Source organism: Apiospora kogelbergensis (genome assembly GCF_038363985.1).
Source record: "Apiospora kogelbergensis strain CBS 113332 chromosome Unknown utg000001l_segment0_segment0, whole genome shotgun sequence".
In the NCBI taxonomy this organism is placed as follows: Eukaryota; Fungi; Ascomycota; class Sordariomycetes; order Amphisphaeriales; family Apiosporaceae; genus Apiospora; species Apiospora kogelbergensis.
The window spans coordinates 7209728-7223083 of record NW_027117418.1 but is presented as its reverse complement, the minus strand read 5'-3'; the positions used below and the strand labels follow the sequence as shown (position 1 = coordinate 7223083).

The 13356-nt window shown below is 55.2% G+C and overlaps 5 protein-coding genes across 5 annotated transcripts; 2 read left to right on the top strand and 3 right to left on the bottom strand.

Moving 5' to 3' along the window:
• Window positions 1–812: 812 nt before the first annotated feature.
• PG998_002331 (uncharacterized protein) lies at window positions 813–2744 on the top strand (the record flags this gene model as incomplete). The annotated part of the gene is made up of 4 exons (XM_066869149.1): window positions 813–1051; window positions 1114–1408; window positions 1489–2396; window positions 2468–2744. The coding sequence occupies 4 exons, from the start codon at window positions 813–815 to the stop codon at window positions 2742–2744; spliced, it is 1719 nt and encodes a 572-aa protein (XP_066737564.1).
• Window positions 2745–3175: 431 nt separating this feature from the next.
• PG998_002330 (uncharacterized protein) lies at window positions 3176–4420 on the bottom strand (the record flags this gene model as incomplete). The annotated part of the gene is made up of 3 exons (XM_066869148.1): window positions 3176–3708; window positions 3760–4206; window positions 4300–4420. The coding sequence occupies 3 exons, from the start codon at window positions 4418–4420 to the stop codon at window positions 3176–3178; spliced, it is 1101 nt and encodes a 366-aa protein (XP_066737563.1).
• Window positions 4421–5184: 764 nt separating this feature from the next.
• PG998_002329 (putative SPT10-transcription regulatory protein) lies at window positions 5185–7134 on the bottom strand (the record flags this gene model as incomplete). The annotated part of the gene is made up of 1 exon (XM_066869147.1): window positions 5185–7134. One exon carries the CDS (start codon window positions 7132–7134, stop codon window positions 5185–5187), a length of 1950 nt encoding a protein of 649 aa, XP_066737562.1.
• A 1884-nt stretch (window positions 7135–9018) lies between these two features.
• On the top strand, window positions 9019–10048 carry PG998_002328 (uncharacterized protein; the record flags this gene model as incomplete). The annotated part of the gene is made up of 2 exons (XM_066869146.1): window positions 9019–9324; window positions 9386–10048. The coding sequence occupies 2 exons, from the start codon at window positions 9019–9021 to the stop codon at window positions 10046–10048; spliced, it is 969 nt and encodes a 322-aa protein (XP_066737561.1).
• Window positions 10049–11151: 1103 nt separating this feature from the next.
• On the bottom strand, window positions 11152–11823 carry PG998_002327 (uncharacterized protein; the record flags this gene model as incomplete). Its single annotated transcript, XM_066869145.1, has 2 exons — window positions 11152–11498; window positions 11541–11823. The coding sequence occupies 2 exons, from the start codon at window positions 11821–11823 to the stop codon at window positions 11152–11154; spliced, it is 630 nt and encodes a 209-aa protein (XP_066737560.1).
• Window positions 11824–13356: the final 1533 nt, after the last annotated feature.

Below are 13356 nucleotides of genomic sequence, written 5' to 3'. Positions count from 1 at the left end.
TATGTTTGCGCCTCGCACTATAGAAAAGCATTGTGTATAACTGAATAATTTGACCTCAAACTAAGACTACAGTCGCAAGAGGTAACAGAACAAGACATGTGGGCAATGCTGTCGGACGACGAGTAGGCGAAGCAAAACAACAGTATGGAAACAGCATCCATGGAAACCGACATGCGCCGTCTATCTAGTTTGAATCCGATGCTTATCGTTCCCACGTGGAGGTGAGACATAGAATCTGATGTCTCGGCCTTTTTCAGGGGTTACTAGCCAGGGGCCATACTCAAATCGGATGTTTGTTTAGAAGTGAGAGATTTAGATGAACGTGCAGATTCAATCCTAGCCTATTCTGGTCAGGGTTCTGTGAGGTGTTACTAAGATTCCAGACCCCATCTACAGGCGATACTCTGAGGGAGAATTAACCAATTCGGCCCTTTCTAAGAAACATCCACTCCATCGGCGTAGATGGCATGCAGAAAGGTCGCCGACCATCAAGACCCGAGAATCTGGTAAGCCCTTGTGCACCCAATCTGACCACATGGCAATGCATTATCTATAGCCTTTGGTGCGAGGACATGTTGCTGCAGAGATCACAGGAGATTCCCAGCCGTCACCGCCGCAGCACCATGTCGTTGAGTAGAATAGGCATGATCGCTAAAGCTATAAGTAGCATGTGCCATGTTACCCAAGTTGTAGATCTCGATGTGCATCACCCATCAACACTCATTCCACTTTCCTTTCCGACGCTCTCTACAGTCACTCTTTCCCAACTATTAGCCCCTGAAAGCAGCTATTGCGTGCCCACTTTATACATCATGTACACCCTACTCGCACTCCTCGGGCTGCTGCCCCTCTCTGCCATCGCCGTACCGGTAGGCAATGGCGTCATGGACGTCGGAAGCCCCGAGTGGCTGAAGAAGCTCCAGGATGGCATGTTTCTCAAGAAGGACGAGCCGTTCTGCAAGGCCAACGTGGCCGTCGTCAAGGCTCTCCTGAACGAGCCCGGCGGCACGAACTACTGCTCCAATGTTTTGAACATACCAGCTACAACGCAGTGAGTCTTCATTCTGGGCGAGGTGGACTGAGAATAGTTACTGATTCTACGAAAACCATAAGCACAACCACGGCCACTGTCTACGTCACACCGTCAGTTGTGCCTGTGGGAGTCTTGCCTGTCGTGACGGGTCCGGCTGCACCTGTTGTCCCGGCTTTGACCACCAAGGCGGCCGATCCAGTTGCTACCTCATCAGCGGAGGACCCAACGACAAGCTCCGACGCAACTGTCCCAGCGACGAGCTCAAGTACCGCTGCTCCCATTACAAGCTCGGCATCCGAGAAGCTTATCACGAGTACCAAGACGATGATGCAGACCATCAACGTTGATGTGACCGTCACCGTTCCAGTAGTCCAGGTAAGTTAACACCAAACCATCATCCACTCACTTCCCATCTCCTACTTTCAACTGCTGACCACGATCCCCTCTTCCCCCAGACCGAGACCACGACGACCACCGTCACCTCGCAGAACCTCCTCATCTGCCTAAGCACCGCCATCAGCGCCAAGGCCCAAGCTAGTGCTGGAGCCGGAGTTGCCGGAGGAGCAGGTGTCGGCGCGTCAGCAGCGCTGACCGTCGGCCTCCCGTCGATCCCCACGGGCTTCCCCTTCAGCGCTGGCAAGAGAGCCAGCGACCCCCAGTATGGCCTCAAGCCCGTCTGCCTGCCGGACATCTGGAGCGACAAGGAGATTCAGGAGGCCTGCAAGTGCCTCGCGCTCCCGCCGCCTTCGTGCACGACCACTGTTACTGCGATGGACCTTACGCGCGCGACCTCTGCTCCCAAGCTCCCGGTCGCCGGCGCCGCGGGTCTCGGCGGCAGCAACAAAGGCGGGAACGGCGGCGCTTTGGGTGGCCTCGGTGGTGTCACCGGCGTCCTTGGCGGGATCCTCCGCCGCATCACCGGTGAAGACGATGAGCGGTGCTCGACCGTGACCTCGACGGCGATGGCGACCAACTCGATGACGGTGACGAGCGTGTCGACGGCCACCAAGGTCGAGACCGCCTACGCGACGGCGACGAGCATTGTGCCCAACGGTCTCGCCTACAAGAACTTCACGCACCCGTTCGTGGCGACCGACCCGGCCAACGACAAGTTCACCTCGGCTTTCTTCAAGAAGCGCACACCCGTTGCTCAGGGCACTCTCAGCGGCCTCTCGTTCGCCACTCCGGACTGGCCCTCCACCGATGCTTTCTCGGCCTCTGGGAACGGCAGGCTTTCTATCCCGGGCCTCGCGGGCGACGTTGAAAGCACCCTCGACACCGCGTTCATGATCCAGGCCTTCTTCATCGCGACTGTGTCTGGCGAGTACACCTTCGCTTCTCCCGGGGAGAACATTGACAACTGGTAAGTCGCTCTTCCACCCCCTCTGAACACGAGATCTACCCGATACCGGTAACTAACAGCAAAAATCACAGGGGCATGCTCTGGCTAGGCGAGCCCGCCTACTGCGACTGGGACGACGCCAACGCCGCCTTCTTCGCAAGCCGCACGGCGTCGGCCAACCCTGTGAGCGGGACCGCGACGCTGACGCTGACCGAGGGCGATGCCGTGCCGCTGACCTGGCTATGGGGCAACGGCGGCGGCGCCGCGCGCAGCTACCTGAGCATCCGCCTGCCAGACGGCACCATTGTCGACGACGGCGACATGAGCGCGTACTTCATCCGGGCCTGCAACGACGGTGTTTTCATCTGAGGGGGAAACGATCTTCTTCTTTGTCGCTCATTTACGACTTGACTTGCTACTTCTTCTGACGACTTTCATGAACAACCGAAAACAACTTAGGACTATTACTAATAACTACTTGATTTGGCAGCCCCCTTTTCATTTTGGGGGCGGCTGTTAAGAGGAGCGCGACGTGGATAGGGAAAAGAAAACGGTTAACTACACTTTTAATACTATACTTAATCATTTGTAATGATTACAATTTGGTTTCATTTTTGGAGCAAAATGTCCACGCCCATGATTGGATGAGTGGTGACATGATGGACAACAAAGGACACAGATATCAATTTGGTCTTGGTGCACTCGATGGGGAGGTTGAACTTTTCCCTCGTCACTTCTTCGGACGAAGCAAATAGTAAACAAAAGCCAGAGACCGCAGTTAAAGAGCACGCAGAGAGATCCTAAGCGAACGCGATGTTCCCAGCCTTGATCTCCTTCTCCGGGATACCAGCGAACGGGTCTTGCCCGTCGAACGAATGCCTCTTCCGCTCCGCCTTCGAAAACTGGGTGATGTCGAACTGCCTGCCGCCGAACTTAGGATAACCCTTCTTCAAAGCCGTGAAGGTCTTCTTCCAGCCCCAGAGGTCGGCCTTGGCCTGTGCGGCCAACGGCGGGATGCCGCCATCGTCCTCCTTCTCCTTCTCCAGCGCCGACACGAGGTCCCCGGCGCCGAACAGACCCGACGAGGCAAGGTCGATGCCGGCCTTCTTGGCGTACGCGACGGTTTGGGCGCGCCAGTCCAGCTCGTCACCCTGAATGAGCATGTCGGTCAGCCCCTTGGACCACTCGAGGTACCAGGCCATAATCAGCGCGAGGTCCTTCATGCGCGAATCGGCCTTCAGTTCGCCGGCGCGGTCCAGTTCGTTTAGCATGCTGAGGAGCATGGAGCCGATTCCCTTGACCGTTTGACTGATGCGATCGGCATCGTCGGCGCCTTAAAAAAGGGTCAGAAAGGGCATCGACGGTGACGACAATGGATACATACCGAACCAGAGGCTGAGGTCTTCGCCCGCCAGCCAGTGTACGGCAGCAGCGACCACGGCCCACATGTGGTTGATGGTCTCCTCGTCTCGCTGCTTCTTCTTGAACTGGACATCAAAAGCAACAAACATGCGCTCGACGATTTCCTGCAAGCCCCACCCATGAAAGTCAGTGTAGATGTGCATACCGAACGCGTCCGAGTCGCAGAAATCCGCTGCCTCAGACCAACCGATAAACAGAGTCCACGTCTTCCAGAACGCAACCCATTTGTGCTCCGGGTGCTTTTCGGCGGGCTCGCCCAGCAGCTTCTTGTCGCGCTGCGCCAGATAAAGCTTCTCGATCTCCTCCTCGTCGGCTCCGGGTCCGCCGGCCTCGTTCTCGAAGTCGGATCGGGGCCGGGCGACGCAGTACCACCCAAAAGCTCCTTTTCGGGCGCCGCTCCCTGGGGTGCCTGAGATGAATGTAAGAACTGCTGCCAATTGCCCGCCACGAAACTACCTTGACTAATATAGATGGACAATGGAGATTAATTGGGCTGGTCAACTTACCTCGTCTCCGCTGTCCGGCGGTGTTTCAGCGCTCTTGTTGGTCTTTTGCCGCTTGTCGCTACTTGTCGACGCTTGATTAGCGTCCGACTCAGCCCGTGTGTGCTTCTTGGGAGGCATCTTCTCGTCGGTTTTTGAGAGATTTCGGGGGCCCTTCTGATGAATGTGTATAATGGACTATGTGCAGGGTAAAGTCTGTGATATGGTTTGACGGGCTCTCCAACGCTCTTTATCGACTCGAGTTTGTTGACGCCACGACGTCACAAACACTGGACTGATCGCAACGCGTCGAGTTTGAGAATCGATGTCACGCTAAAAAGCAACCCCTAACAGCTGATTCAACGCCTGGAAGCTAGGGCCAACAGGTAATACGCTCTTGTACTTTTGCGCAACGCAGCCCTATAATATTTCGTGAGGGAGTGCGGATGCCAGGAATCCCATGCTACTTTCGCAAAGTGGCACCATTTGCGTCTCCCTACACAATGTGAACTCGTGATGTCTATACTTGAATACACGACAAGGTGAGCGCAGACAAGTCAGATCATCCGCCCAGATCTAGAACTGCCCGGCATGTTAGTGTTGTGTGCTCCGCAACCCCTCCTGACTGGGGAAAAGGTTCGGAGCATAATATCAGATGAAAACATCGTGACATCACATCAACGTGTCGAGCATCGTGCTAACCACCACTGCTGCCCATGACTGGTTTTCCATCGCCCTACTGTACATAGGGGGGAAGATGTGTTGGAGCATGAGCGATTTTTGCACTGTTGGCGTTTGAAGAAAAGCAATCTGATCGACAACTTGATACAAGCAATGAAATGCCGTTACACATGATCGGCAGTTAACGAAACATAATGCTGGGACTGCTTTAGCATATTGTCTCATCACGGGTCGCCGTCAAACACGACCGAGTCCCAGTTCCGCCGCTTAGCAGACCTATCGGTCTCGACGGTATCATGCCGATCCCGCTTCTCGGGACTTAGACCCGAAATTCCAGAGCCGTGCTTGCCTGTGCCATCGTCGTCACCACCATCGGGGCTACAGAAGCCCAGATCTTCTAAGTCGTCGGAGTCATCGTCCGGGTCTAGCAGCATATCTAGATCGCGGTCCACTGCCGCCTGGTCTTGTTCCTGGTCATCGGGATTAGAGTGCACGTGAAGGCTGCTGCTGCCGTCACCATGGTGCCCGCCAGCAGATCCTAAAGGATCCGGGTCATCGAGCAGATCTTGAAATGACTCTGTTTCCTGCTGGTGGTGTGCGTGGTGAGCTTGCAAATGGGTGCCGTAAGAGCCGTCGGAGAGTGAGCTGTGCGCTACGTGCGGGCTGTGATGTGACGGGATGATATGCGGTGGATCAAACGCGTGAAAATGATGGTGTTGGCCATGCTGATGAGGCGCCTGGGAAATTATTTGAGGATCTATTGGTTGGTAGAGAGCATTGGCATCGTCATGCAGCCCAATCAATACCGAGGCAGCCTGCGCGGCACGATGGACTTGGGTCATGTGGTCATGGGTTTGGTCCTGCAGCATCGGGCTGTGGGACTGCAGGACGGAGCTGTCGTGCGCTTCCAACGGGTGCACGGGATTCAGCAGCGAGGCAATGTCACCAGGGTTCGCGTAAGGGATTGCATTGGCGTGGAGTGCTGTCATGGAGTGTTGTTCAATGGCACCAATGCCAACCGCCTCACTTGGCGTCGGGAGTGGTGAGAAGCCGACTGAGTCTGGCGTCATATCGAGATCATCTAGGTTCGCCCCCGGAACTCCTCTCCTCTCTAGGACGGACGCTGACGCCGGGACTTTGCTTGATTCCTTGCATTCGGGACAGAGTCTAATTACATCGGATACCGTTTCTTTGATGCGGCTCCAGTGGTACCGCTCGGCAATGGTGGCCGTGGTCTTGTTGATGCCCGAGTGGCTCCCACCCTCGTGCATGCGCTTGGCGATGTCCATCTGCAGCGCCGGGTCGCTGATGACCTCCTTGCCCTTGAGCATGAGGACGTCGTTGTCGAGCAGTTTATAGTGTGTCGCGGCACTACGCAGCCTACTCTTGTCGGCACGGTTAGATCCGTCTGGGTAGCGGCCATGCTTGAGGTAGAATTTGATCTTGTCGAAGCGGTCTTCACTCACCGGCCCCTCGGCGTCGTCCCCGACGAGGTCGCGCCCGTAGATGATGGCGTCCACCAGCCGGTCCGGGTAGGACTTGAGCCGGCCGCAGCCCTTGACGCGGCCGATGCGCTTGAAGCCCAGCGCATCCCAAATCTTGCAAGACGCCACGTTGGTCTCGTAGACGAGGTTGAAGACGGAGTAGGTGTACCCCAGCTTGGGCGCCCAGTCGATGTAGCTCTCGCCCATCAGTCGACCTGCGCCGCGGTTTCGCGAAGCATCGGTGACCAGGAAGCCAGCGTTGCAGACGTGGCTGCTCCGCCCGGGGTAGTTGGGCTTGATGTAGAAGCTGCCCATACATTCCTTGGACCAATCCTTCCCCTCGGTGACATCTTCAGGGCTGGTGATGTCGCCGAGGAGCATGATGGCGGCGAAGTTCTGGAACCAATAGGAAGAGAACTTGTCGCAGGGCATGGGGTCGATCATTGGGTATGTATCGCCTCCTTCCACCTCTTTGGCTAATTGGTCCGACAGATACTTGAGCAAAGTGGGCGGCACTTGATCCTTGGACACGAAAGGCACGATGGTAGCCACCGTCTGACGGTCCCGCAGTGTCACTTGACGAGGGCGGACATCGGAAGGCAGGGCGGGATTGCTCGGATCGGGATAGGGGAGACTGCCAGAAACTCGGTGTATGGTTGGGCTCTCCGGGTCATCCAACATGGCCGGCATTGTGTATGTCTCTTGGCCGCGCCAGAGCCGCCAAGTCAACGAGACTGGAAGTCTGGGATCAGCAAGAGTTGCATTTTACATCTCCGAGGCTCTCTACAATGGCAATGACAGGAAAGATGCCCATTGGGCTGGATACAAGCTGCTGCCATATCCTCAGCTGCTTAGCTCGACTCGGCTCAGCCCAGATGGGCCTTTCCTGGTTGCCTGGCTTACAAAACAAACAACTCGAAGTCGAAGCAACGCCCAAGGTGCACACTTACTTCGAAGAAAGGCGGTGCGAGCGCGAAACACCTGAAGACACACTCACGTAATGTGGATGCAGCTGCACAGTTGCAAGGTTTCCTGATTGCGTCGCTGCTGTTCTGAGATGTTCGTGGTGATAGATTGTGCGTAGGCGGGGTAGGTAGGCGGGTAGGTAGGCAGGCGGGTAGGGAAGTCGGCAGCTAACCAACCACTGATTGCTGCCTCTGCTGTCTATGCGTCACAACAGCGATAAGATAGCCATCCGTGATCGGAGGACTGCGACATGCCGCCATCGACATCAACATCAACATCCGACACGTTCACCGTCAATATTCCACAACGCAAACGTTTGATATGCAACTCGATCCGCTAGTGCGTGTCTGAGTCTTTGTTTACCCCCGGGGACTCTCCCAATCATTGGGCAGTCAGAGGGCGTCAAGTATGCCCAACTTGACCACTGTAACTCGCTCCCTTGGCCGCGAAAGCGTGGCACGTGGTAAATGGAATCTGAAGACCCATCATGGCCAGCTTCTCCACCTATATGATAGATGATGTAATGCTGTTAGCTGTTGCCCATCGCTCAGTGTGCTACACTCGGAGAGCTCGGAGTACGAAGCTTCGCGCGTAGAACATGGCCGAAACGCGTGCGCTGGACAGCATACTCAGTGCTGATGCTATGCGATGCGGGGCATCGTGGCATCGTCAGTTGACCGGGTGCCCCGCGCGATCGTGAGGCGTGCTGGCCCTGATACCTTCTCGAAACAGGTACTAGACTCCGTTTCTACGGCAGCAATGCAGGTTTCTTTGCTGGGGGATGACGCCTCGGTCCATATAGGCAATCAGCTGCTGCTATATTTATGACTTATGGGCCGAGATTGATAAGAAAGAGTGGTGGAACAGACCGCTAGAATGCCCTTGCGCTTAGCAGGCTTCTGGTATGGCCACCAAGGTCGGGCTGCAAGCTGGAAGACATGTGCGCCATTCGCGGAGCAACACGATGCGACCCTGGCGATCCCAATGCAGTCCAATGATAGCCAGCCAGTCCATTCTCGATCAAGATAGCGGTCTGGCGCGGTGTCCGAGACGAGGCTTGGCGGGTTGCTTGTGGTTTCAAGGCGAACGTACCTGAGGGGTGTGGGGCTGGATGGGATTCTTGGACTTTGGGGTCGCTGTCCGACATGCGCGGCGCTGGAGGCGGTGGGGGAAGTGCAGCCACTCACGATGCCGCATCTCGAGATGCCCCGACGGGTCAGATCCGGGAAAGCCCCCACCTCCCACACGGGATAGGCAGCCTGCCTTTCTCTCCAGCGTTTCCAACTGCACCACTCCGCGCCAACACTGCCTGCCCAAGTGGCATAGCCGCTTGACCGCCAGGACAGCGGTCTGCACATGCACAGGACCTGGCAGAATCGCGATACTCGCCCAGCAATTGGATGTGCCATGCTTCCATGTTCGGAAAGACTGGCATATAAGTTGGCGAGGAGATGACCTTCCAGTTTCTCCTTTCTCTTATTCCTCCACATCACAACACAGTTCACAAGGCAATCCAACGATCGATAAACATCTCCCAGGATCTTCTGGTCCTCATATCAAGCTTGTATATCTCTATATACCTTGCTTGTACTAAGCCACCATTTCACAATGGCCGCCGCAGTTCTCATTCCTCTTTCCACCATCAACCAGAACGGCGGTATCCTTCCTGCTAGTGCTTTGACCCAGCATGTTCCTCGCCATGGCCGCAGCCGAGGCATGAGCATGAAGGGCAAGAGTGCCAAGGGACGAAGCTACAGCATCGTCGAGGACTCGGACGTCACTGTTGCCAAGGCCGTCTCCTTCCTTCTCAAGCGTGCCGTCAAGGCCGACGAGGTCGCCGAGGCCGAGCTGAGCGACGAGGAGAATGACTATTTGATAGCGGACGCCGAGGGCTGGGTCTCGGTCGCTGATCTCGTAAGTGCACTACACCCATGTCTGTTCCACACGAAGTCTCATACTAACGATACTGCCCTAGCTTCAACATCCCAACCTGACAGAGCTCAGAGTTGACCTTGAAGGCGTACAGCAGGCTGCAGCATCCATAAGGGCACGCTTTGCCCTTCGCCAAAAGCCCGACACTGACGCCGGGCGGGCGGACAGCTACCAGGTCCGCCAGAACGGCAAACGGACAAGCCTGCAAGCCCCCGTCCTCGAGGGCACTCCCCTGACTAAAGACTCGGCCAACCTGCCCGAGTACGCTGTCTACGAGACTACCTACCAAGCCTACCCCCTTATCCTAGCCTTCGGCAGCATCAAGCGCGCCGACGGCGCCACCCACTCTCCCTTTTCCGCCAGGGATAGCGAGGCTTCCGCCCCCAGCCGCGCCGACGTGAGCATCTGGGTGCACCTGCCCACCGTTCTGGAGCAGGCCCCTGAGATCACCTGGCAGTTCACCACAACGGGCGCCCTCGTGACGTCGGAGGCGGTCCCCAAGGCGCTCTGGAAGCAGGTCGTCGGCCGCCGCCAGGACGTTGGCCTTCTCCTCGAGGACGGCGAGGTCCGCAAGGAGATTCCCGACTACCTGCGCGGCAAGGGCGGCAAGGGCAAGGCCAAGAAGGGCAAGGGCATGCTCCGACAGGAAGGCCGCGTCGTCGCTAGCAGCGAGTCGGACAGCAACAATGACGAGGAGGAGATGTAAACGGAGAGAAAGAGAGAGGGCGGATTTATGATGATACCTAGATAGAGATGACATTACGACTCATTAGAGCAGACGAACACACATACACAGATAGTTAGTAGATGCCGAAAACAAAAAGCATCTAGGCCACGGGGGCCGAACAATAAAAGATACCCGTTCGCGTTCTAAAAGCAATTCTTATACGGACTGATAGCTGCATTTGTAAAACATACTCAGCCGCTGGTAGAGAGAGGTATCTTCTACTGATGATCTCCTAGGAAAAGGAGGCGAAAGAGAGTGGAGTCGAGATATTCACATTTTTACTTAGCTACATGATACAAGTAAACGATTCATGCTGCGAGTAAGCAATAAGTAAAGACTTCCACTTTCTGAGAGCCAAAAGCCAAAAAGATCCAGTTGTGCGATGCAATTTGCTGTGACAAGAGTGGGATTCGAACCCACGCCAGTTTCCTGACTACGATGTTAGATGAATCGGGACGATCTATCCTGAACGTAGCGCCTTAGACCGCTCGGCCATCTTGCCATTCCAATCGCTGGGCTAATGATGGAATTGTTGCTGCTTATTGAAGTAATTACTATGGGCATCGCCGAACACGCGTTCGTTCAACAAGTGGATACACGATGCATGAGCTTGAGTACTGGCAGTGCTCTTGAAGGCTTATGACCCCTGTTTATTAGGAAGTCTGACGAGTTATCATTATCCGGATTGATGTCCTGGATGGGTTCGCTCTCGGGGTTGATCAGAGAAAAAGGGGCCGCAGTTAACATATAATTGAAGGCCAATATAAGAAGTTTTGCATGATGTTTCAAGATGAGATCTATGGCACCTTCACAGTAGTTGTTGTGGGTTTTCCAGCGACGTTTCTCAGTCACTAGAGGGGTTAACTTGTGAAAGGGCGAAGAGAGAAATAAGAAGTTAAATAACTGCAAGATATGAGAGACTATACACGGTAGCTACCTGATACATAAGAAATAAAACGATGACACGAATACTGCTTTACTCCTTCTCAAACAACGATCTCGCTGGAATGAAACGTGGGCCGTCCACACCCTACAACACCCGCATGGGCATCTCTAGCTTGGGCTGGAGTAAGACATGCCCTCTAGTGATGTCCATGGCCGCCACCATGGCCGCCACCGTAACCGGCGCCATGGCTGCCAACTTGTCCACCGCCATGGCCTCCGCCATAGCCGCCTCCATGACCACTACCGCCCTTGACGCCACCACCATAGCCGCCTCCATGACCACTACCGCCCTTGATGCCACCACCGTAGCCACCACCAGCTCCGTAGCCGCCACCGTGACCAGCTCCATAACCGCCTCCATGGCCGCTCCCACCCTTAATGCCGCCATTGCGGCCGCCGCCATGACCACTTCCGCCGTGACTACCGATAGGGGCACCAATAGGGGCACCGATAGGGGGACTCATAGGACCACCACCGGGAGGGCCTACCGTTTGCAGCAATGACGGATGTCAGTCACCAAATTTACCAAGGCAAAAGCCAGCTGGTGAAAGGGGAAAGGGGGTTGGGCAGGAACCTGGATAGGCGCTTAAGATACTGACCGTGGGCGAGTCCGGCGGCGGGGGTGCAATGTTCTTGACTACAGCGTTGCTGTCGTCTCGGGCAACAACCTCGATAGGGGTGTTGCCCATGTCGTTCTCGAATTGCTCTACTGGTAGGTCGCGATCCAGGAGGAGTGCTTCGTTGTTGTCCTCAACCATGGGCAAGGCAAAGGCGCCAGTGAGGAGCAGAGCAGCGATGAGAAACTTCATGTTGAGTGATTTGGGATGAATGGAGACTTGGAATTTGTAATGGGTTTGTGATAGTGATTGCTTGATAGTGTGCTGGTATGCCGTGATGATGATGAAAGAAGACTGGACATTTTGAGGGACGTCGTGGCTTCTTAAGTACAGATCTTTCTCCCTATTCTTCCTACCTATATCAGCCCAGCCCAGCGGAATTGTAGAACACGCAAGTATCGTCATCCCAACCAAGGCCTCTACGATAGCTACAGACGAAGCTCATCATCTGAATCAACGGACTTCATCACATGGTTGCTGTCAATGGGACTACGGTGACCTCGGAGCCCGGTCTCGACGCCCAAGTGCTTAGGAGGCCTGCGTTGTTGCATGGCTCTCGGTGAACGTCATTGCGCGTCGATGTCGTCTTCACGAAGACTTCCCTCCTGTTGAGTGTTAAGGACATACCGAGTTCGTAATAGGGGGAATCGGCGACTGGGTGGAAAATACACGGTGCTGCGGAGTTTCGGGGTCTAGAACACCCTAGGTTTCCAGACGATTTCTTCCGTATTGATATCAAAGGACTTCACATGTCGGGACCGAGGCATGATCGGCGTCCAGAAGTCATTCTAGCCCTCCTCCCCGCTCCTCCTCGGAAGGGGTAGATAGTACAGATGCGGAAATACCACGCGGCACATACCTAAATACTCAAATAGTCTACTCGGCCATCCGACCATACAAGGTTGAGGCTTCCTGCTGAGTTCAATTAAGCACGGGAACCGAATCCAAAATGGGGAAACGAATAGGGTTGAGGCTACCCAGGGTCTGGGTTGCGCTATGGCCCGGCACCATCAGGCGAACCGCCGACTGGCCGGAGCTTACGGGTATCTACCCGAGCTGTATGGCGCGCTTCAGACGTCACACATCGGCTGGACAGCCTAGAGTCCCATTGACGGATCCTTATATTCTCCGGTCGGTCTAGAACAAGGACATGCAGGGGGCGGGGAAACAAAGCAACAGAAACACATGGTAGAATCTAGCCAAGACTCGTGGCACGAGTACGCGCCACGGCGAACGCCCGGAGGAGACTCAAATCGTGTTCGTAGACGGCTTGAGAAATATTATTTGATTAGCGATGTTGTACCAGGAGGGAAATGGTACAACGAAGTTGGACGAGGCACTCGAGTGGAACATCAGGCTCCTGCACTGGAGTATGCATACACTGGAGCATCTTTGTCAAGGATGACACCCTCCAACCGCCAGAATAAGAAATACCAGGAAAAATATCTGGAGCAGAACAAGGACGAGTGGCATTGGGAAGGATAACCGCATCACGTATGATCTCAAGACGCTTCCAGTCCGAAATCTCATGGAATTGGCGAACCAGAAAAGTCCAGTATAAGCCTCATGAAGCCCTTGATGGTGTACTGAATAGCATTTGTCCACCCTTCAGTCTGGCTGATCAAGGTTTGATGAGTAATGACGGAAACCGTCCGCGACGCGTTGAGCCACCACGAAGTAGTCAAGTTGCGTTGGTCACTGGGGTGACGTTCCCGGGGCTGGTGG